This window comes from Pinus tabuliformis, chromosome 8, assembly GCF_031772625.1.
Source record: "Pinus tabuliformis cultivar Carrire ecotype Pingquan chromosome 8, CPIR1, whole genome shotgun sequence".
NCBI classification, from domain to species: Eukaryota; Viridiplantae; Streptophyta; class Pinopsida; order Pinales; family Pinaceae; genus Pinus; species Pinus tabuliformis.
The window spans coordinates 527,745,310-527,771,055 of NC_142294.1; the positions used below are offsets into that span (position 1 = coordinate 527,745,310).

The 25,746-nt window shown below is 40.6% G+C and overlaps 1 protein-coding gene across 3 annotated transcripts in view; it reads right to left on the reverse strand.

Annotated features, from left to right (window-relative positions):
* Positions 1-3,224: 3,224 nt before the first annotated feature.
* Positions 3,225-25,746, reverse strand: part of LOC149236479 (uncharacterized) — a 424,387-nt gene continuing 401,865 nt past the window's right edge. Inside the window, exon 5 of one of the 3 annotated variants that reach the window (XM_089372402.1) lies at positions 3,225-3,272. In XM_089372402.1, coding sequence (XP_089228528.1) covers positions 3,231-3,272 — 42 coding nt within the window. In that variant the 3' untranslated portion in view covers positions 3,225-3,230. Of the gene's footprint in view, positions 3,273-3,747; positions 4,248-20,933; positions 21,503-25,746 lie in introns of those variants that run through there. The other 2 variants (XM_089372401.1, XM_089372403.1) reach the window with 2 other exon arrangements.

Sequence of the window (25,746 nt, forward strand, 5' to 3'; positions counted from 1 at the left end):
GCATAGCTACGAGTATGATCTCGTATGAAGCTGCCTGGTTGTGGAAGCTCTTCAGTGCGCTGTTTGTACACATGATGGATACCATCGTGATCTTCTGTGTCAACCCAGGGGGGATTCGATTGTTGAGGAATCCTACATTCTATGATTGCTCCAGCAGATAGACATCAGATACTACCTTATTAGGGATATGGTACGTCAATGAGCGAGGAGGCTGCATCGCATTGAGACTGATGTACAGGTCACAGAAATTCTGTCAAAGCCCCAGGGAAAGGTCAAATTTGTGACTTTCCCGAACGACTTGGAGTCGTTGAGAGACCCTCTTATGAGGGTCCTGCATGTTGCATGCATTGAGCTCTGGGAGCTCCAAGGGGCTTGGGGTACTACTGGAGCAACACGCGACCATAGGGCGACTCACCCTCCCCTAATGGTGCGTTGTGTACAGGGTGAATGGCTCAACCTTCCCCTGTGATACCTTGAGGCGACTTAGGGACAGGATGATTGGTTCTCCTGTCGAGGCATCCTACCCATGCAGTCTGGGACTCATGGGAAGTACCTCTCATCTGATCAATGAGCAGGGAAATGGGGTTAGGGACCATAGTAGTACTATCGATGGACGCATTGTTGTATCTACTGTACTCCCTATGCTAGGATGACCTCCATTGATCTGGGATCAACATGAGTGGTTTGAGACACTCTCTTGTGATATTGATCTGGGATCAATAAAACTAACTTCGGGTCAGTAGAGAATGGTATGAGACATTCTTGATCAATTCTTCTTCTTCATGGTTCAGCAGAGTAGTGCAGGGCACTGATGGCAGAGATAGTACAGTTGGACATATGGATCAGCAGATGGAGTTCTCCCTAGTTGAGAGGGAGTGTTAAAATTGGCAACTAGGGCCAAACTCCATGTGGGTCATCTTATTTATGGCAGCTGATATTTTTCTTGGATCCCTCTCATCGAGAGGTGTAGGATTGATCTAAAGATCATCCGATTCCGATAAGTATTCATGGAGTTATGAATTTATTTGTGTTATAAGACAATTTGTCAAGGTCGGCCAACAACCAAATAAACTCATCATGTGCTCAACGTTTTAGTATAAAAGGAGATGACTTGAGAGTCATTTTACACACAACTTCTCTCTTGATTTCTCTCCACTTGTCTTGGGTTTTAGTGTGAGAGAAATCTAGGAGGAAGTAGCACTAAACGCTGCCCTATGGAGAAGCCCTAAACACTGCCCTATGGAGAAGAGCTAACGCTGCCCTATGGAGAAGCCCTAACGCTGCCCTTTGGAGAAGCCCTAACATAACCTATTAAGAGGTATACACAGTCAAGAAGGGCAACAATGTAAGCCCTCAACGCAGATTAGAAAAGGGTCTCTACCCTAGATGGATGCCCTAGAACCTTAACGCAGTCTATGGAAGAATGAAAGCTCTAACCACAGCAAGAGAGGAAGGATCTTAGACAGCGTGGAGGAGGCCCAAGTTCCTCAATGGAGGCCGAGTTAATTACTGCGGTAGTAGCCTGTTTTTGGGTCACTTTGGTGGAGGCCTAGAGGCTGTCTTGGATGCCACAGACTACTCTTGAGGGCCGAAGGCATGAGGAACTGTTTCGTGGGGATAGAACCCTTGGAAAGGGCTACCGCTACAAGGGATAGGCTTGCTGTAGCAAGCTGCAGTCCCATATACACCTACAGGTCTACGTTAAGGATAACAAGGAGGGTGTAAGGGCTAGTTGTGACTGCTGGGGTATAACAAGCCAACGTGTGGTTTAGGAATGCGGGAGAAGGGTGATCATAGCCGTGGGACAGATGTTGTGAAGGCTGTCCAAACAATTGTTAGAATGCCCTTACTAGTCCAACAATGTGGCAATCAGAGAATCCCCTAACAACAAGCATGTAAGGGACAACAAGCATGCAAGGTACAACAAGCATGCAAGGTACAAGAAGCAAACAATGGGATAGCAAGCATGGACAACATGGTTCAACCATGGCACATGGGACAACAGTGCAACATTAGGTGCAACAGTCATGAGAACAAGCAAACAAAGGGACAATGAGCATGGACAACATGGTTCAACCATGGCACATGGGACAACAGTGCAGCATTAGGTCCAGCAGTGATGAGGTCCAGCATTGTGATGATGGGTGTAGCATGGTGCAACACAGTGAGGTGCAATATGATGACGAGATGCAACATGATGATAGGTGAAGGAGTCACCTTGGAGAATCAGTTGACGCAGCATGTCTTCCATTGATCTCATGTATCATCTTTTTAGAGATGATCTATGCTCTTACCTAGATAAGTCAAAGTGTTGACTTATGTTATAAATGTACTATCTCTCTCTCTCTGTTGTACTATTGAAGAACATATAAGAATAATTGATCAAGGGTTTCCCCACATTGGGGTTTGTCCCTGGCTAGTGCCACATTTTGTGTCCTCTTGTCCTGGCTTGTCTTCTGCGATTTATGTTTATGTTCTATCTACAATTTACTTTAATGCTGATGTGATTGCTAATCTGGAAAAGATATTGAGCTAACTGTGCAAATTGAAATATATTGCTCTAAGCATAGAACATACCTAAAATTTAACAAAATTGCTACACGAAAGAAAATAAAATGAAACACCAATAAAAAAATATAAATATTGCATAGAAAAACTTAACCTATAAAGAAATCAAAATGAAAAAAATCCTGCAAACCAAGCATCCCATCGAAAGGACGGCAAGGATTGGCACCAATCAGAACCAGCTCACATAGGCTACAGGTTGAGACAGGAAGATGGAAACAACAGAACAAGGGATAAGAGAGCAAGGAATGCTAAGTATATGGAAAAGGAGAGATGGACATAGAGCAACACAGCTTCATTCATTGAGGCATATAGCCACATTAGGAAGGGGATGTTATTAAAAAAATAGTTAGGAAGCATATGGGAAAGACATGACAAAGTGAACGTCAAGGATGATGCACACCATATAAAAGTTTTAGAAAGCCAGCCCAATCAAAGTAGATGGCCTGCCTTTGCAGGTCCATGTAGATGAGCAATGCGACAGTTCTCAATATGCACATATGGGATATTGTTTCTTCTGCACATCTCAATTTTCAGCTTTCATTTATAACATAAATGTTAAATTAGATGTCGAAGCTTCCGGCCGTATACTAGTTTGCCTTGTAATCCTTTACAAAAAAGTCTCTCCTTGTATATGAAAATATACGCACAGGAAAAGCTTTATTTCAATGAATACTCGAATAATAATATCCATAACACAATTGCCCCTGCATCCAATCCACAACGTCACATTTGATTACCTTGCAATCCAATGATAACATTTTAACCAAACTTATAAAATATCTCAGTTAATGAATTGAAGTTCAATGAATATCCCCATGGAACAATTGATTTGGCATGATTTCATTACAGGAAACACGACTTGCAGGCTTATTTCATTACAAGAAAAATGACTTGCAGACTTAACTACTACACATAACTGAAGTGTGTTTTGATTGTAATACTATTTATTTCTAATTCTATTCAAATTTTGTTTTATATTTTCATATCTTTATCTGTTTGGGCTATGTGGGCATATTAAATGTTTCCACTTGTTCAATTTCAATAGTTTCAATAGTTTTATTGGTCCTTATATCCTTAATGCCATTCCATTGTTCACCTTGATTTTTATACTTTGATTGCTTCAGCAATTGAAATGTGCGCTTTATCATTCAAAATTGGATCTTATTTATCTACACAAAATACAACAAATACATATTTTTACTGCAGTTAATTGGAAACAATTGAATAATAAATGTGTATATTCAAATACCAAATAGAAGAATAATTTTTTTATCAACCACCCACTAAACAAAAGAAGAATTAATTGGAAAAAGAATCATCAAACATTATTCGGTGTTCACCCCTTTCTTCAAAACAACTTTACCAGATGCATTTTTCATAGAAAGTTTATTAATGAGCTCTTCCCAATCAGTTTTTTTCTCAATTGTCAGCTTATTTGCCGAAGATTCCCCAACTTCTGTACCCAATAATGAATTCTTGGGTTCCTTCAAAAGAGCTTCTTGCTCACTGTGTTCATCCTCGTTGTCAGAAGATGGCAGGAATGCATGGGGTATATTCAAGGTGTGAGCCCTTTCAAGAGCATTCTTGTGCTCTTTATCATGCTCTTTTGCAATCGTCTCTTGTCTTTCCATTCTTTGTTCAGAAGGAATCTCCATAGAGTGATTTTTCTCCATCATGAGCTGCAAGATGAATTGGAACAAATACTTAGAAGCAAGATTTAATAAAAGTTAGAAACGTAGTTACTAATAAAAATGTTCCACATGCAAGGGGGGAATGAACAACATGGCTTACAACAAAACAGGTTTCATGACACACAGCATGACAAAACAGGGGGGGAATGAACAACATGGCTTTCATGACACACAGCATGACAAAACAGGTTTGTTAAGTGCGTGAATTCTGCAATCAGAGTTTATGTAGCTTGTTTCCGATTTTGCCAATCACTATATAGCATAATGATTAAGATCTCTACCTTGGCATCGTCTTACCTTGCTATCTATTATATTCACGTTATGTATGAAGACAAACAATTAAAAGAGGACTGCATCACTCTGGACAAATTGAATATGAGGGTAGATAAGATAAGATAAGATAAGATAACATAATTATATTTATGTCCAACTAATCACCATAAAGTAGGTCAAAGGGACTGTTGAGTACACTGATGTATATACAAAGCGGGAGAACCAAACGGTCTCCTATAAAAGATACAATGCATGAAGTAAATCAACATCTGGCCCTAGCGGAGAAGATCCAGGAGCTAATAGGTCTGAGGATCAGACCCATCTCTCCTAACATCTGAGGCTGAATGAATAACACTGAAGAAACTCAACAAAGTCTGTTGGTCCGATGAAGAGACAATGGCAAGTGCAAACTGTCCACTAAATCATATCCTTGGGGGGTTTACACGCTGCTGAATGCTGGAGGACCTAGTCTGTCTCTCAGGAATGGATCTGAGACGAAACTGTTGCTGAGATCTCGTGTGGCAAGGTGAGGTCCCACGAATCCTCACTGATCTGGAGTTTAGATACGTACTGATTTCGGTCAATCTCTTGGTGCCCCTGTCTAAAGGTAGTACCTTGAAAAATGTCGTGATCCTCTGTGTGGGGTCTGGTCTGATGGGAGGCTGAAGAATATGCGCTCGGAACCTAAGAGCCTCCTGCATATATAGGGCCAAACATCTCTGATTGGGGTACCTGAAAAAGTCGGCGAGGGTCCGAGAATCTCTGAACAAGCAATGAAACCTTCCTCTGATCTCGTAGTAGACAAGGCATCCAAGGATGAAGTGCACCTCGGTCTCCACTTCCTGTAAATGACATACCTGGTAGAGTCTATCTAGTTTATCCATCTGGTGGTTTGTCTCTACCCGAAGTCTATGAGAACCTACTCTGAACTGGCCTAGAGTAATGCGAAGAGCATGCATCCAGTGGTGGAATGTATACTGGGGTTGAACAATTAGCCCGTCTCTCAACTCCAAGAAGTGCTCAGCCTAGAAGGCCATCTTTGGGTGCAACCCTCCTGGAGGATTGACCCAGCTAACCTGGACGAACTGCCTGTAGATGTCCTCCCTGATGATATTGTTTAGCTCCTGTCTAGTAGGTAAAAGGTGACCATGAGCATCTAAGGAATATCGAAAAGGAGGGAGACGATCCAACTGAATTCCCACTGACTCTAAGAGGTTTGAAACTCCTGTTAACTAACATCTGGCTCGGCCTGAGGGAGTAGAACGAGCAATCGTCTCAGAAGAGCAATATGCCAAGGATAATGGTCTGATCCAAATGGATCCGAGAAACACTCTCTATGTCTTCAAAACTACGAAAATCATGCCAAAAACCAAAGAAAAATCGCATAAGGCAGCCTTTTTATACACTATCGGGAGGCAAAACCCGTGAAATTAATGAAAAAAATAGAGTAAACGAAGGCGGAACCAATAATACACAGTAGCCATCCAATCTGGCCGATCAATGGTCCAGATCGGATCGGCAATCGCAATCGGCGGTGACCTTCGGCAGAGATCGGCAGGATCCACATGAGACTTGTGACAACGATTAGCAGAATCGGCGAGATCCACATGAGACTTGTGACAGCGATTAGCGGAATCGGCGAGATCCACATAAGGCATGCGACGACGATTGGCGGAGTTAATCTGGACCGTCGATCAAGTGCGCAGATCGACAACCCATATTACATTGCCAGATCGCTATCGGGGGATTGCAGAAGCGCTTACAAACGACGAAAGGGTTATTGCGATGAGCGATTGCGATATATCGCATCGCCGCATCGCATCGGAACTATGCAATGGAGCGGGGCCGATAACAATGATAGCAGCGATGTCACAGACCCGAAAGGGTTTATTAACAATGTTGAACCATATTTCAAGTCCGGAATGCGGGATTTTACAGTGTTTTAGTGCATTTCCGCAGTTTAACATATTTTTAAAAAATACAAAGGAATGAGCCCTTCCGATATGCGATAGCGACTTGTGGGCGGACCCGATATAGGAATGAATCATATTTAAAGGACTTTGAAGTCCGATATATTGATTTTTTGGCGGAATTTCTCTGTTAAAATGTATTTTCACAGTGGAAACAAAGTGCGGCAGTTTCAAAGGTTCTAGAGGCCTGAAGCATTCTTACATTATAGAAATGGTGGCCACCTCCTCTTTTGGCGTTAAGCAATGATTGCATAACGTTGTAAAAGGGATTCGAAGCGGGCAAGAGGTCGGGGAGACTGAGAGCCGAGGATATGAAACGAATAGGCAGCGCGGTTGGCTTTTAAAAAGCCACAGACAGAGAGCACAAAGAAGGAGGCAGTGTTGCAAGCAAATGCGAGACAGAGTTAGCACAGAGATTGAGAGCTGTGAGGGAGTCTGTGTACTCAGAGGAAGCTTGAGGGATTCAAGTGAAGCTCTTGTAATTGAATTTGTGTGTGTGAGGCTCAAATTGAGCTCACTATTGTAAAAACTCTGCTTGAAGACTTAATAGAGAGGCCACCACTGAAGGCTGGACCAGGAGATGTAGCCCAGGAGTATTGGGTGAACTCCTTATTAAATCTGTTGTGTTTTTATGTGTTTTGTCTATTATAGTCTTTAACTGCTTCAAAGTCTATGTATTTCGCAATCTGATCGATCCATTGCATAAAATAACATAGGCACATCCATGCACATAAGTCTGTAATACCTTATTATTGTCTTAGATCTCATTATCAGATCAAGTGGTATCAGAGCTTTAGGTTGCTAAGGTTAGACAAGCTTGTGCTGGACTGTTAGTGAATGATAACTAGATCAAAGCTTAAATTAGGAGGAGGATTGGTTGAAACTAACCCAGAAATTGGTAGAATCTATCCTAAGAGGAAAATGTCAGAAGAAATTCCCTTGGAATCAGACTCTCAATTCATGGACAGTTTCATGACCATGAGAGCCATGGTAGAAGAAATGTATAGAGAATTTAAGAAAGGTCGAAGTGAAGATTCTTCCACTTCCAAAAAAGACAAAGGAACAGAAGAATCTCTTATAGATGGCCATTCTGAAGGCAAAGGGAAAGGAAAAGAGGTTCCTCTGCCCACACCTCCTGATAGCCCTGAAAATAAAAAGAAGAAAACATCTTTGATTAAATTAGATGTTAAATTTGATTTGCCAATATATGATGGAGAATTAAATGCAGAGAAGTTAGATAACTGGATTAGGCAGATTGATGTGTATTGCAGGGTGCAAAATATTGACTCAGACAGGAGTAAAATTCAGCTGGCCAGCCTACGCCTTGGAGGAACTGCCTTGGTATGATGGGAAGGCAAGACACAAGCCGACTTGAAGAAGCACGGTAAAATTCTTTCTGTCTGGAGTGAATTTGTTTTTGCAATTAAAAAACAATTCTATCCACTAGCTTATATGCAGCAAGCTAGCATTGTCAGAAGGTCATTGCCTCAAGGGATCATACGCCATATCGATATTGACCGAGTTCGCGCCATACGCGAAAGAGAAGTGCCCCCATCGTTACCACCAGACGACGATAGAGGCCACAGGTTACCTGTTCAAACACCTTACTCCGTTCACCCAACATGGATGGTACCGGTACAAAGATGAATCAGTACCACTGTTATTTGTGAGTCACCACTAGACATACCATCACACACATTCGTCCACCCAACGATATTTCATATGTTACCATTTGAACACCAGATGAATGAAATCGAGCCAAGGTGTTTGTTGCCATACGAGCATTGCCTTTGAGCCAGGGTGGCACCAAATGAGATAAGAAATGGACCCCATGTTCCCAACAGATGAGAGACGAAAGGACTTACCGGCAGACGACGAGAGGAGAAGAATCACAGGAGATACCCGAGAGAAGGAGGTAACCCATCGATCTAACGAATTAGGTTTATTATGTTACCATGTGAACACCAGAAGAAAGACATTGAGCCATGTCATTTACATATGAGCAGATCGATTGAGTTAAACGGATTGAGAATTGAATCTTCTTATGATGCTGGCCGTATCGGAGCGACCACTTAGGAAACATTCCCCAAACTCATACACCCCTTCCCAGTTGCCAACAGATGAGGTTGAAACATTCCTAGAGCCATACAGGTCAGGGAAGGCAGATAGTAGATAGATAGACATTTAGCGAGAGAGAGGGGACTATAGATAGACTTTCAGGTCAGGGAGGTTGAGACATTCACGCTGGTTAGGTAGTTTCTTTCACATAGGTCGGGTAGCTGGTACGAAGGGAAGAAGTGATCTACTTACCTTCCTCCATTCCTTATCTATGAGATTCTAGATTCCATTAAGCTAGTAACAGCCAGCAAGCACGTAAGTAAGCCCGCCTCATAGGATGAAATGCGGAGCCCGCATCCTCGAAAGCCGAACACAAATCTGGATATGTGTAACCTGCCTCGGGATAACCATAAAATGCCATTCTTCCCAAATAAAACAAAATCACTTGAAATTGAAGTTGTAATATCATCTCAGGTTCAAAAGAGTGCTTCCAGCGTGCGAAAATGGCGATCCAATATCTTTCTCCTGTAACTGTGTCCCCCTTACAGCTTCTCCCTTTCCTGCCAATGAGTTGGCAAACTCTTTGCCAATTAAAAGGGAAAAGTGTACAAAGCTACACCCAAGAGTTTAGAAAAAGAGCTTTGATTCTAGGCATTTCTTTAGACTCACCTGAAACTTTGTTGAAGTATATAGGTGGTCTACATAGTTATTTGAGACATACCATTCTCATGTTTAACACTACTAGCATAGATGAGGTATCTGTTCAAGCTACCCATCTAGAGGCTAGAGGCAAGAATGTGAACCCAAAGATTGGGGGATCATCAAAACCCACTGCAAGCAAGAACAAGGAAAAGAGGAAGCAGAAATGGAAAGAGAGGAAGGCCAATGCTGTACAAAAGGCCAAACCTTCATGCACTCACTGCAAGAAGGATGGACATGATGATGAACATTGCTGGTCTTTGCATCTGGCGCTGAAACCCAAGAAGTTCGATGGCAAGAAGAAGAAGGCTGTTGCTGCTGTTCAGAGAGATTTGGGGTCAGACTCAGGTGATGAAACAACCATCACAGCCACATGTATACAAGGTAAAAATTCTGAAGCATCTACTAGTAATTCTGCCCAAACTATTGATAGTGAAGAAAATGAGAGAAGACATGAGCTTTTTCGTATTAGAGTTATTTCCAAGCATCAAAAGATTGATACTTTATTTGATAGTGGCTCACAAGTAAACTTAATTTCTGAAGCAATTGTAAAGAAATTGGGACTGCTAACCACACCTCACAAGAATCCATATCTATTAGGTTGGGTATGCGATAAAGCAAAACTACAAGTGACTAGACAATGTAAACTTAGGTTTTCTTTTGGGCCAGCGTTTGTGGATGAGGTTGAGTTAGATATTGTTCCCTTGGATATATGTGGAATTGTTTTAGGAAGTCCTTACTTGTATGATAGAAAAGCCATATTCTATAGAGCTGAAAATAAGTATCAACTCGTTAAATATGGAATTGAATATATTGTAAGAGCTCATAAACTCAAGAATAATTATACTCTCATAAACTCAGGGCAGATGAAAAGAATTGTAAATTCATGCAAGCAATTTTTACTGATGGTTGTAAAGGAAAAGAAACCTGATAAAACCAATGTATTTGAAGGCTGTGATGCTAAACAACAAGCTGATTTAGAAAAAGTTGTTTCAGAATATGATGTCTTATTTCAAGAACCTAAAGGTCTGCCACCAAAAAGGGAAATTGTACATGATATTAGTTTGCAGCAAGATGCTCCATTGCCTAACATCGAAATGTACAGGTTATCCGCTTTAGAGAATGCAGAAATCAAGAAGCAGGTACAGGAGCTGCTCGAGAAAGGGTTCATAAGGCCAAGCACATCACCATGCGGATCTCCAATAGTGTTGGTGAGAAAGAAAGATGGTTCGTGGAGGATGTGCATTGATTACCGAGCACTGAATAAAATAACGATCAAGAATCGTTATCCCCTTCCTCGCATTGATGATCTATTGGATCAGTTGAAAGAGGCTGTTTACTTTTCCAAGTTGGACCTACGTAGTGGTTACCATCAGGTCAGAGTAGCAGAGCAAGATTCATGGAAGACTGCTTTCAAAACAAAGCAAGGGCTGTATGAATGGCTAGTTATGCCTTTTGGCTTAACTAATGCTCCTACCACTTTCATGAGAGTAATGAATGATGTACTCAGGCCTTTTATTGATGATTTTGTAATTGTATATCTAGATGACATTCTTGTATTCAACAAAACATGGGAAGAACATTTGAAGCATGTAAAGCAGACTCTAGATGTTTTGAAAAAAAGAAAATCTTTATGTTAAATTATCAAAGTGTGAATTTGGTAAAACATCTTTGAATTATTTGGGTCATATTGTAGGGGGTGGTGAACTGAAGATAAATCCCTCTAAGGTTGCAGTGATTGTAAACTGGCCTAAGCCCAAGTCTGCTACAGAAGTTAGAAGCTTCTTAGGGGCAGCACAATATTGGAGAAAGTTTATTGCTAACTTTTCCTTGATTGCAGCTCCTTTACATGCTTTGACAGGATTGAACAAGGTGTTTCAGTGGGGAGGCAAACAACAGAAAGCCTTCGACACCTTGAAAGAAAAAATTAGTACAACACCAGTACTAGCATTGCCAAATCTTCAACAACCATTTGAGATCGAAACAGATGCCAGTGATTATGCCATGGGAGCAGTGTTGATGCAACATGGTAAACCCATATGCTACCATTTTGAGACTTTTTATTCTGCAGTAGTTAATTATCCTACATATGATAAAGAATTGTATGCATTAGTCCAGAGTGTGAAAAAGTGGAAACATTACTTAATGGGCAAAGAAACAATAATACATACTGATCATCAGCCACTTCAGTACTTGCACTCACAAACTAAGTTGCAACAATCAAGACACTATAGGTGGATGGGTTTCCTACAACAGTTTCATTTAGTTATCAGATATAAAAAGGGCATACACAATAAAGTTGCAGATATGTTATCCAGACCAATCATAAATGCATCTACTATACTTAAGCATAACTCAATAATGCATGAAAGCTACATTGAACAATATGCTCAAGATATAGACTTTAAAGATGTATATGCAGCTTTAAGTAATGGCAAAAAGGTAGAAGAATTGGATTACTATGTTAAGGACCGACTCTTGTATCATTTGGGAAAGCTATGCATTCCACAAATAGAGAGAATTAACATAATTAGGGAGGCACATACTTCCCTGATATCAGGTCATTTTGGGGTAAGTAAAACAATTGCACAGCTGCAAAGATACTGCTATTGGCAAAAAATGCATGAAACAGTTTCTAGATATGTAAGAGGATGTACCATGTGTGCTAAAAGTAAGCCCAGCAATAGAAAACTAGGCTTGTACACTCCACTACCAGTCCCTTCCCATCCTTGGATAAGTGTTTCCATGGACTTTGTTGGAGGACTGCCAAAATCTAGAAAAAGTCATGACTATTTGTATGTTATTGTGGACAAGTTCAGCAAAATGTGTATTTTAATACCTTGTAATAAGCAGATTACAGCTGAACAAACAACGAAATTATTCTTTCAGCATGTCTAGGTGCATTTTGGCTTACCCACTTCCATAGTATCTGATCGAGACTCCCGATTTGTTGGGAAGTTTGGTCAAGTTTGTGGGAATTAATGGACACCAGACTGAAGAAAAGCACAACCTTTGATCCACAGACAGATGGCCAAACAGAGGTGGTCAACAGGACAGTCATCCGGTTGCTCAGGGGTTATTGCTACAAGCATCCCAAGCTTTGGGATGATGTTAATTTTAGGTATGTTCTATGCTAGAGCAATTTATTTCAATTTTCACAGTTAGCTCAATATCTTTTCCAGATTAGCAATCACATCAACATTAAAGTAAACTACAAATAGAACATAAATATAAATCGCAGAAGACAAGCCAAGACAAGAGGACACAAGATGTGGCGCTAGCCAGGGACAAACCCCAATGTGGGGAAACCCTTGATCAATTCTTCTTATATATTCTTCAATAGTTCAGCAAAGAGAGAGAGATAGTATGTTTACAACAAAAGTCAACACTTCGACTTATCTAGATAAGAGCATAGATCATCTCTAAGAAGGTGATACATGAGATCAGTTGAAGACACGCTGCTTCAACTAATTCTCCAAGGTGACTCCTTCACCTATCGTTGTGCTGCATTTCGTCATCATGTTGCACTTCACCGCGCTGCACCATGCTGCGCCCATCATCACTATGCTGCATCTCATCACGCTTCATTAATCATGACTATACCCATCACTGTACTGCATTATGTGCAATTGCTGCACCATGTTGCCATCCTGACCTATGTATTGGCTGCACCTTGCTTGCTTGTTGTCCCTTGCTTGCTTGTTGTCCCTAGCATGCTTATTGTCCTTAGCATGCTTGTTGTTGCATGCTAGTTGTCCCTTGCATGCTAGCTGTAACACTGCATGCTTGGTGTATTTGTTGTTAAGTACCATACAATTGTCCCAATGTTAGTTAGCTGTCCCTTGCATGTTGCTTTCCTTCGGAGATAGATGCTCCGGCTGTTTCGATAGTTCCCGACAGTTCTGGCAGTTCCAGCTATTCCCGGCAGTTCCGGCTTTTCTGGCAGTTCCGGCCTTTCAGACAGTTCCGGCTTTTCCGGCATTTTCGGCTTTTTAGACTTTTCTGGCAGTTCCGACTTTTCTGGCATTTCCGGCGTTTCTGGCAGTTCCGACTTTTCCGACTTTTCCGTCTTTTCTGGCAGTTCCGGCTTTTACGGCATTTCCAACTTTTTCGGCATTTCCGGCAGTTTCAGCTTTTCCGGCAGTTCCGACTTTTCCGGCAGTTCTAGCTTTTCCGGCAGTTCCGGCTTTTCTGGCAATTTCGACTTTTTTGGCAGTGTCGGCTTTTTCGGTATTTTCGACTTTTTCGGCAATTTTGGCTTTTCCAGCTTTTCCGACAGTTCCGGATTTTCCGATTTTTCCGACTATTCCGGCTTTTCTAGCTTTTCCGGCTTTCTGAGCAACATAGAGCTTATTCTCCCATGACTGCATTTAGATCTAGGGCATGTTATCTAGGGTAGCGTATACCCTACGACACTCCCTCTAGCTCTCATCTTCATCAAACCCAAAACAGGCTGAAGTGAGATCACAAGAGTGAGTGTCTGTGTGACAAATGATATGTATACTAAAACGTAGAGGTTGAATAGACATGACTGTTGGGCTTCTAAGCCTACATAAGTTGCTAGCCAACTTGACAATTTGTCCATAATCAAAATAAGTTCATATCTTCATAAATACTTATCGGAATCAGATGATCTTTAGATCAATCCTACACCTCTCGATGAGAGGGATCCAAGAAAAATATCAGCTGCCATAAATAAGATGACCCACATGGAGTTTGGCCCTAGTTGCCAATTTTAACAGATGAACACTTATGTTATGTGCAACATGCTTACAACCGTGCTAAACATTCTTCTACACAGAGATCTCCTTTTGAGACATGTTTTGGTTTTACACCAAGGTCTCCCTTGGATTTTGTCTTTGAAAAAGACATAGCAGTTGTTGGACACAGTGATGTGGACAAAGCAACCAGATTCATCGAACAGATCCAAGAAATTCACCAGGCAGTGCAGGAACAGCTGGAAAAGAGCCAAGCCAAATACAAGGCAAGGCATGATAAACACCGGGTGGAGCACAGCTTCCAAGTTGGTGATCAAGTCTGGCTGTATATCAGCAAGGACAGAATGCAAGGTGAAGGAAAGAAGCTGAAGCCAATAAGGTATGGGCCTTTTAAGGTACTTGAGAAAATTGGTGAGAATGATTTCTACCTTGATCTGCCAGCATACATGCACATCTATTCAATAAATGCAGAAAATTTAAGACTGTTTGAACCTTCTTTAATTGAAGATTCTGAAGAGCAAAGTCAATTGCCTTTCATTGATGATCTGTTCCCTGAATACCTCAATGAGCTGCAGGAAGATACAGTTCTGGACAGGAAGGTGAGGACTACGTGCAGAGGGGATGTCAAGTACCTAAGAATAGGACTCAAATGCTCAAAACCCAGCAGTGCAAAATGGATAGAGATTGAGCAAGTGAGGCAGCTGTATCCTCACTTAAACAATGCTTGAAACCCAACTTTTGGTGGTCCAAAAGCCTTTTCAGTGGGAAGGCGTGATCCAAATGGATCCGAGAAACACTCTCTATGTCTTCAAAACTATGAAAATCATGCCAAAAACCAAGGAAAAATCGCATAAGGCAGCCTTTTTATACACTATCGGGAGGCAAAACCCGTGAAATTAATGAAAAAAACAGAGTAAACGGAGGCGGAACCAATAATACACAGTAGCTGTCTGATCTGGCCGATCAACGGTCCAAATCGGATCGGCAATCGCAATCGGCGGTGACCTTCGGCAGAGATCGGCGGGATCCACATGAGACTTGCGATAGCGATCAGTGGAATCGGCGGGATCCACATAAGGCATGTGACGGCGATTGGCGGAGTTAATCTGGACTGTCGATCAAGCGCGCAGATCGACGGCCCATATTACATCGCCGGATCGCTATCGGGGGATTGCAGAAGCGCTTACAAACAACGAAAGGGTTATTGCGATGAGCGATTGCGATATATCGCATCGCCACATCGCATCAGAACCATGCAATAGAGCGGGGCTGATAACAATGATAGCAGCGATGTCACGACATGAAAGGGTTTATTAACAATGTTGAATCATATTTCAAGTCCAGAATGCTGGATTTTACAGTGTTTTAGTGCATTTCCGCAGCTTAATATATTTTAAAAAAATACAAAGGAATGAGCCCTTCCGATATGCGATAGTGACTTGTGGGCGGACCCAATATAGGAATGAATCATATTTAAAGGACTTTGAAGTCAGATATATTGAGTTTTTGGCGGATTTTCTCTGTTAAAATGCATTTTCACTGTGGAAACATAGCGTGACAGTTTCAAAGGTTCTAAAGGCCCGAGGCATTCTTACGTTATAGAAATGGTGGCCACCTCCTCTTTTGGCGTTAAGCAATGATTGCATAACATTATAAAGGGGATTTGAAACGGGCAAGAGGCCGAGGAGATTGAGAGCCGAGGATATGAAACGAACAGGCAGTGCGGTTGGATTTTAAAAAGCCACAGACAGAGAGCACAGAGAAGGAGGCAGTGTTGCAAGCAAATGTGAGACAGAGTTAGCACAGAGATTGAGAGTTGTGAGGGAGTCTGTGTACTCAGAGGAAGCTTGAGGGATTCAAGTGAAGCTCTTGTAATTGAATCTGTTGTGTGTGAGGCTCAAATTGAGCTCACTATTGTAAAAACTCTGCTTGAAGACTTAATAGAGAGGCCACCACTGAAGGCTGGACCAGGAGATGTAGCCCAGGAGTATTGGGTGAACTCCTTATTAAATCTGCTGTGTTTTATGTGTTTTGTCTATTATAGTCTTTAACTGCTTCAAAGTCTATGTATTTCGCAATTTGATCGATCCATTGCATAGAATAACATAGGCACATCAATGCACATAAGTCTGTAATACCTTATTATTGTCTTAGATCTCATTAATAGATCACGGTCCCTACTCTTTATCGATCTGCCAAGCCTTGGATACGATGCAAGAATGAAACCAATCTAAAGACTATCTCAAGCCGAAAGGGCTGAGCTCCAAACTCTGCAAGGATGATGTGCTACGACACTATTAGTTTGCACCTAATGATGCGGCAGAGAAGAAGAATCTGGACTCTCTTAGTTGAAGCCCAGTCTGACTCAAGTAAAGACGGTCCCCAAATCTCTAAGCCATATAGAACAGTGGGACAAATCAAGGTGTCCATGAGACTCATCTTGGATGAGATGTCCTAGAAGTGATGTCGAAAGCACTGTCTCTCGAGAAGGGCTAAGGATCCATATCCTTTGTTGATCCGAGGCTGAAGCGCTGGTCGCAAACTGAAGCGGGGACCTGAGAATTGCACCCCCAAGTAAGTATACGTGCTGGTGATCTCAATCTCCTCCCCTCTGAATAGAAAGTGAAGGTCTGAGGTTTTCTTCACCCCATTGAAGATCATAACCTTGGTTTTACTCAGGTTGACTGTCAATTGTCGATGGTCACAAAATAGAGCTAAGGCATCTAGCTGCCTCTGTAATCCTTCTGGGGATGAGGAGAGGAGGACCACATCATCAGCAAAGAGTAGAATAGATATCAGAACCTGGTGAAGAAGGCAGCCATCAATGTCTTGGATATGCTCATGTAGAAATGCTTCCAACTCATCAATATAGATCCCAAACAGGGTAGGGGACAGTGGACAACCCTGTTTAACCCCAATAGTGCTTCGAATGAAATCAAACATCCCATGGGCTGCGTGAAGATGACCAAGAACAGACTCATATAGGTGCATAATAGTGGTCAATAGGGTTGCAAAGATGCCAATATCTCTGAGTCTCTAGAACAAGGCCTCCCTCGGAATAGAGTCAAAAGCTTTCCGAAAATCTACGAAACAACAGTAGACTTTCGAAGAGCGGTGTCATGCCTCCTCAATCACAACGCGGAGGGTGAAGATGTGGTCAATGGTCTGATGATTTGGTCGAAAACCTACCTGTCCCCTAGCTTTGAGTTGTCTCTGCTCAAGGTCACTGGAGAGTTTCCTATGTAGAACGGTAGCATACAACTTCGAGAACGTGTGACTCGCCATGATGATTCTATAGTTATTGGGATTTGAGCTGGAACTTGATTTGTGGATCGGATGGATGATGTGGTGTGCCCATGTCGATGGAAAACCTTCACGGACTACATGGTTGAAGAGATCAACCAAATAGCTAACCAAAGCACGAAAACCGTGCTTAAAGAACTCTGCTTGGTAGCCTTCCTCATCGGTTGCTTTGCTGCTGTTCATCACCCAAATGGCTCCTCTAATAGACTCACTACAGGAAAAATACACGTAAAGGATTTAACTTCATAAAATACATAGTTGACCACTAATAGAAAAACACATGTACCAACATTGATCCAATATGTATGCTATCATATCTCATCACCTGAGGTACTGTTGGAGGTGATATATAATATATGTCCCTGACATTTTAGGAAGACACCGTTATAGAAAGGCGCTGGAATAAAAGAGACACGTACTTTATCTTGAAAGTTCTAGATTGCCTAAGTGTGTGTATATATATCAATGTGGAAAAAGTTGAAGTTGGGATTAAATTGGCAAGGGTCCAGAAATTGAAAAAGTTGTTAAAGTTGGGAGGTTTATAAAAAAATCGGAAAAATAAAAAAATACAAATGTATTCATTTTTAAATTTTTTTTTAGCATCTAAAGTATTCACAACATCAAATAAATGCATTTCCACATAAACATGAAAAGAAAGCCAATATATAATATGTATATGAAGTCTAATATTACATCACATATCAAAATAGTGAATCAAGCCCTGAATCTTGAGTCTTGACTCAGTCTCAACTCTCAAGAGTAAAAAATGGCAAACACCTCCTCTCTCCGCAAGGACGAATGGCAGAAAGAAAGTGAAAAATGAGTGACTTTTCAGCCTTACACTAATATATATATATATATATATATATATATATATATATATATATATATATATATACTTCCTTATCAAGGATGAAATCCAACCAGACATCGTGTCAAGGTTGGAAATGACATTGCTTATTTGACATACTCTTGCACATACCAAATGCCATCGATTAATTAACTAACATGTCATTAAATTTAGTTCATTCAACATAATCCACAAGCTAACCTAACTACATGAATCACCAAACCCAAGTGTACATTATGTTTGAAACTAAACTGACACCGTGGTGGATGAAACCATCATTGAAACCTATAACCAATTTTGAGGATGAGAAGAAAAACTAACGTTCCAACTGTGTTGCAAAAAGCTACTGGTATAAATTTTTTAGATTCCCTACCTTCTCTTCCTTATCAAGGCCGAAATCCAACCAGACAAACCGTGTGCAGGTTGGAAATGATGATGCTGAATTTGTATACCCTTCCACATACCAAATGCCCTCATTGATTAATTAACTTAGATGTTACTAAATTTAGTTCATTCAACATAATCCACAAGATAAGCTAACTACATCAATCACCAAACCAAGTGTAAACTATGTCTGAAACCAAACTGACAGTACTGGATGAATCTATCATAGAACCCTAGAACCAATTTTGAAGCTGAGAAGAAAACTTCAGTTACAACTGTATTTGCCTCAACAAACTGACCAATCCAAACATTAAAGCAAACTCGTAGTTTTTAGTCCCCTCCTAGAGAGAAAAGAAAGAAAGTATATTAATGTCCACAAATGACCAAGATCAACCAATGGGGCTCGAAAGCACATCAAGTAATAACAGCAATGTGGGAGTGCCAAAGGCATCTGCTATCAACTCCAAAGAAAAGGTTTTAATACTAGGGACCAAGGTCATTACCCTAGGCATGAAAATTCCTTGTTGCTTAACATTATTGCCAAATTGATACTCAGAGTCACAACTGAGATAAACAACTTCGATATAACAAAAGTCCCGTGGTATCTTTGAGAACATATAACCGCAACACAACAATTTGTAGCCCTCTTGTACAGGAAATTTTTTTGGTACAAGAACATCTGCAAAATACTTTGCCATACTTTTAAGATCAAGTTCTTACTTTTTGGACCAAACACTGCAGTTAAATAGTTTTCTTAATCTGCACATTCACCTCGAGAAATTCTCTTTGTTTCACCTTACTTTGTGGCCCTCGTTTAGTTTGCTTATCATTCGATATCAACTGTTGAAATTTGGTACCGGAGGACAGGTGGTTCCCTTAAGCTTTGATCTTTGGCCTAGGGAAAAGTGTCCAAAAGAATTTAATTTTTCTCCTAAAGTGACTTTATAATTTTATAAAGTTAAATCTAATTTAAAAGTGACTTTAAGTGATAAAGTTACTAAGTCTAATTTTAAAGTGACTTTTATAAAGTCAATGAAAAATTAGAAAGGAAAAGTGACTTTGGAAATAAATGACTAAGTGGGTCTTTATTAAAGTGGGGTGAATTACAAAATAAAAAGTGAGATTTAAATGAGCATTTAATCTCAGCCTTAGATCTCAATCTATTTCAGCCATTGGATTTAGGGATCACCCAAAAGTCACTTGGATCACCCAAAAGTCACTTGGGGTTAGATTAAAGGAGGAAAAGGAGGAAAAGGTCATTCATTCTTTCATGAGCAGATTGAGAGAAGGAGAGCAAGAGAGCAAGGGAGATTTCTGGACAGTGAGCAGCGGAGTTTCAGCAGCGGAGTTTCAGCAGCAGAGTTTCAGCAGAGCGGAGTTTCAGCAGAGTGGAGTTTCAGCAGCGGAGTTTCAGCAGCGGAGTTTCAGCAAGGCTGAGTTTCAGTAAATCTGTACAACGGAGTTTCAGCAGGGCGGAGTTTCAACAAGACAGAGTTTCAGCAAGGCTGAGTTTCAGCAAGACTGAGATAAGTTGTAAAAGTTTGCTTGCTGATTTTTGCTGAATATTTCTCTTACTATAAAAAGGCATTTTCCAGAAATAAAGAAGAGCTCTCAAACTGGTTTTCCCCAAGAGTTGTAGGGGGTTTTTCCAGGGTCACATTGACCAAAAATCTCAGTGTTTAAATGTGTTTTAATAGCTGTTTATTACTGCTGATTTTTATTTCTGCAATTTCCAGCATTCTGTAAAATTTCCAGAATTTGTGTTTTTAGCAAATTTATTTTTTCCAGCTTGTTAAATGTATGGTTATGGGAAAGGGCATTTAACTATATGGGAGAAATAAGGAGAAACTGAAAACCGGGGTGAGAAATGAGAAATTTCTACATGGTATCAGAGCTTGAGTGATGAAGGATAGTTTGGGACAACAAAATGAAAAATTACAGCTGCTGATTTTTCACTCAGAAAATTCCAGCAAGCTGATTTTTTCATAAACAACAGTTTTATCTTTACTACAGCAGTGCTAATTTTCAGTTTTAGGACAACAGGATGTCATTGGGATGAGGATGTAGCACTGGTGGCAGGAGGCAAGAAAGGCAAAGGGAAGAAGCAGGCTTCCACAAGCAGTGGTGGGGGCAAAGGCAAAGGTAAAAGTAAATAGGGGAACACACAGAAGGACTATTCCAAGGTGAAGTGTTGGAATTGTCAAAAGATGGGACACTATGCCAGTGTTGATAATATCGGTATCGGGAAAATATCGGCGAGGGTCCGGAAAATATCTTATCGGAAATATCGGCGAAAATATCGGCAAAATATCGGCAAATATCGGCAAGCATAAAAAATGCATAATATATTCATTTTTTTTCAGATTTCTAAACATATAAAGCAATAACAACATGAACTAAACACATTGGCACATAAATATGAAGAAGGCATTGATATATATGATGTCAAATAGAAATGATACATCAAACTTCAAAGGCGATACCAAATCCTGCTGATCCCTGATAATTGTCCAATCAAGGACTCAAACAAAATAACATCACATATCCTGCTGATCCCTGATAGTGATAATTGTCCAATCAAGGACTCAAACAAAACAACATCACATATATAAAACTTTAAAAGTATTTCATCATCATGAGTTATAAACTTATATGTAGCAAAAGTTGCAAAACAAATAAAACTAGCAGCTATCTATCTGAGACCATTGGCCTCTCCCTAGCAGCTTTCTTTCTGTCTTGTTCAGCAATTGCTTCACGAGCTTTTTGTATAACCTTTGCACTAGAAACCATACAAGGCATCACATCTGCATCATATGCAGAGAGTTTAGCCAGATGGTATTTCAATCGTGTAATCCCTCCTGACATCTTGGTCCCACACAAGTTGCATGATATATATGCCTGATTTGCCCCACCAACAGCCTCCCCATACTCCCAAAATGGGTCCAAGGCTTTTGGCATATTTGACATTTGTAGTGAACTAATTCAAACCTAGGGCACAAAAAAAACAAAAAAATGGCATTAAATGAGTATAACTATACAGTGCCCAGCAAACACTCAAGAAACTATTTTAATTTTTAAAGCAACATCTTCATGTTCAGAATTTAAACAACAAAAGCAAGCATAAAAAATGCATAATATATTCATTTTTTTCAGATTTTTAAACATATAAAGCAATAACAACATGAAATAAACACATTGGCACATAAATATGAAGAAAACACTGATATATATGATGTCAAATAGAAATGATATATCAAAGGCGATACCAAATCGTGCTAATCCCTGATAATTGTCCATTCAAGGACTCAAATGTGGAGAACCAATACAAAATAACATCACATATAATAATAAAAGTATCTCATCATCATGAGTTACATGTAGCATAACAAATAAAACTAGCAGCTATCTATCTACTGCCCTCTCCCCCTTTTACGGGAAAACATGATGGGCTGTTTGCCAGGCCTGCCCCTAGTAGTAGAAGGCCCTGACACTGCCTCTGCACCTAATGTCAAATAATGAGTGATAGGCATGGAGCTATGCTCTCCTATATCTATAGTAGATGGTGTTGATGCTGATGCTCCCGCAATGTCCTCCTCCTCCTGCTCCTCCTGCTCCTCCTCTAAGTGCTGCTGCTCCTCTGACTCCGAGTCCTCCTCTTGCTGCCCCTGCTCTAATGGATCATTTGCCACTGGCTCTAACCATGAAGGTGACTCCTCCAATATGGGCTCCTGAGACTCCACCCTCCACGGAGACAATACATCAATATTGTCTAAGGAAATGGCATCTGGATCCACTGGTGATTCTATTTGCCTCACTCGAAGTCGGATGTTGTAATGCACATACACCAAATCGTTGAGGTGTGCGAACTCCAACCTGTAAGAGTGTCAAAAAAAGTAATGAGTCTTGACTCTTGACTCTTGACACTTGAAGGTCATAAATTAAAAATTAAAAATTACAATAAGTGTAATTGCTCAACTGAAGGCTTGAGTTCAAAGTTATACCTGTTGCGCTTTTTGGCGTGTATTTTCTCAAATACACTCCAATTGCGCTCACACCCTGAAGAGCTACATGTTTGACTCAAGATTCGTATAGCCAAATTTTGCAAATTTGGTACCCTTGCACCATAGCTTCGCCACCAAAGATCTACAACAAAATAATGAAATAAAAAATTCAAAAACTTAAAAGTTAAAAGTTAAAACATAATTAAATTCAAATTTCTAATTTCTAATGAGTGATGACTTGTCACTTACGTGGCATGAAGAGGGCCCTTTCCTTAATGGCATCATCAAAGCCAAATAGGCCAACACAATCCTGATAACTCTGTATCTCGCGCTTGATTTTGCTACGAAGCTCAGAATCAGGTACCATCCTCTGAATACAGGAATGGAGCCCTTCCATCACCTTGCCATCAAAACGAAATTTGCATTTGTATGCAAATGCAGGGTTGAGGAAGAGTGCTGTTGCATGAATGGGTCGATGAAGCATCCCTGTCCACCGACTATCGATCACATCCCATAACATCATCTGCCTATTAAGGCCAGCAGAACCCTTGTCTGCATAATAGGAACGAATGGCCTCCTTGGCCCTATCCATGCCCTCATACAAATAAGGCATTGCAGGCTTCTCTCCATCCACCAATCTAAGAACCTTTACTATAGGTTCGCTAACTGCACATGCTTCTTGTACTCCACGCCAAAATGTCTCAGAGTACACCATTTTTTCAATGGCTCTCCCATCAGGTCTCCTGCTGTATCTACAAGCACGCCAATCATCAGACACAAACATTTGCTTCAACTCGAACTGACATCGAAGCAAAGACTGAAGAGTAATAAAGGTTGTGGCAAAACGTGTGATGGCAGGACGCCGCAACTCCTTGTTTCTAGTGAACCTCCTCATAAGGCTAAGAACAAAAGCATGGTTATAAATAAACTTGGGGATGCTCCTAGCCATATCAACTGCCTCCTTGATGAAGGAGAGTTTCCCCATATCCTCAAGCAACAAATCAAGACAATGCGCTGCACATGGAGTCCAGAACAATGTGGGATGCCTCTCCATAAGCATTCTGCCGGCAGACACATAATTAGCTGCATTGTCTGTTACGACTTGCACCACATTCTGCACACCAATCTCCTGAATGAACCCATCTAACAACTCACATATCGTTGCTGCATCTTTGATATGTTCTGATGCATCCAACGATTTAATAAACATGGTACCTTTAGGACAATGTACCAAGAAATTTAGAAGGGTCCTACCCTTCCTATCTGTCCAACCATCAGACATCACTGTGCATCCAGTGACTTCCCATGTCTGTTTCAACTCCGCCAAGCTAGAGTTGATGTCCTGTTTTTCTGCTTGAAGAATTGGCCCCCGCAACTCCTCATATGTGGCACTTTTGTACCCTGGGCCCACAACAGCAATAGCATCACACATTGGTTGCCAAAATGGATTGGTTTTTGTGATGCTGAGAGGTAAGTCGCTCCAAAAAATACACCTCCCCATGACTCTATCTGCTTCTTCCTTCTCCTTTTTTTTATAAAGCGATTTTATGCCAGGTTGTGCTCCAGCTCCTGTTCGTGGAACAAAAAATGATGACCTCGCATTCACACTAGCAGTAGCGCTAGCATGTGATGGTGTGCCAGTTGTGGAGCCCCTCCCACTAGGGCCAGTAGGGCCACTACCCTAAACATCAAAATCAGGAGAAGATATCCCAAAAGATCTACCTACACGTTCAGCTTTGTTTCTTTCCGCCTCTTCCTTCTTTCTGTCCTTTTCTTCAATTGCCTCAAGAGCTTTTCGTATAAGCTCCGGACTAGAAACTTGACAAATGCCAACATCATGTCCAGTGAGTCTAGCAAGATGGTATTTCAGTCGTGTAACCCCACCTGTCATCTTGTCCCCACACAATTTGCATGAAAGATATGCACGATTTGTCCCACCATCAGGGATCCCATACTCCCAAAATGGGTCCAAGTTTTTTGGCATATTTGTATTTTGTAGTGGGCTAACTCAAAAGGAAACCTACAGCACCAAAATTTTTTTGGAATTAGTAACTTAATAACTTAATAAGTAATACGAATTTACGAAATTCCATGGGTGCAGGTCTCAATATCAAATCCTCATTCTTCAAAGACAAATGGACTAAACTTTAACAAAGTTCTACAAGAAAAATCCAAAGGTCTTGAAAGAAAATTAAATTTTTAATAGCCTAGCTTTTAAAAATTAAAAGTGTAAGAGCAATAACAATCACAAGCAAGGATAAACATCATGCACCCTGCAGCAGAGTAATAAATATTAAATGCTGTACCTGTAAACCCTCCTATACAGATCTATACAGCCATGCAACGCTGCAATTTTACAGGTTCAGCCATATCTTTATACAGGTTTACAGGTATGCTAACTTTGGCAGCAGAGTAATATGCTACCTATACAGCATCTATTACTTTGATGTTGGTTACTTGTTGACCCTCAAAAGCAAAGGGATTAACTAAGGAGATAACACCTGGAAACATGATATGATAGTAAGGCAGCAGGCTATTGACAAAGGACATAGACATCTGAATTTGATATTAGTACTAGTTTTAAGTTAAAACTTTTAACTTTTGATTGACAAAGGAAAAACATGTAACGCTGCCACCCTCACAATATCTATTATCAACGCTACAATCTGCAATATCAATGCTACAATCTGCAATACCAAGTCATCACAAGGGACTCCATAATACATATTAACGTTGGAGCATATGTTCAAGCAGGAGCATATATTTTAAGGTTGGGAAATTTGTATATATTAAATGTTGGAGGCTGGAGCAATGTCAAATATACACCGTTCCCCGCTCCATGTTGCCGCAGGTCAGTTTCATATTTATAACTACTTATGACAGTATTACGGCTTGAACACTATATTTCCTCATTGTTTTCCATTTATAATTAATACAGTTCAACTAAGAAGATAATCATGGAAGCATCATACGCTATGTAGAAAAGACATTAAAATGTGCATTGTTGATTATAACGGTGGGGCATCCGGCATTCACATAGATGATAGTAATAATAGCATACCTGTAAACCCTCCTTCGCAGCCAAAGTTCAAACCCTCCTTCGCACTGTTCGCAGCGTCTCCAGCTCTCACGAAAACGAAATGACGCATTGACGTGAAACAAAAACCAAAAACCCAATTTATAAAGGCTGCCGGCGATATTTACCATCGTCTCGCGCTATTTATGAAAATA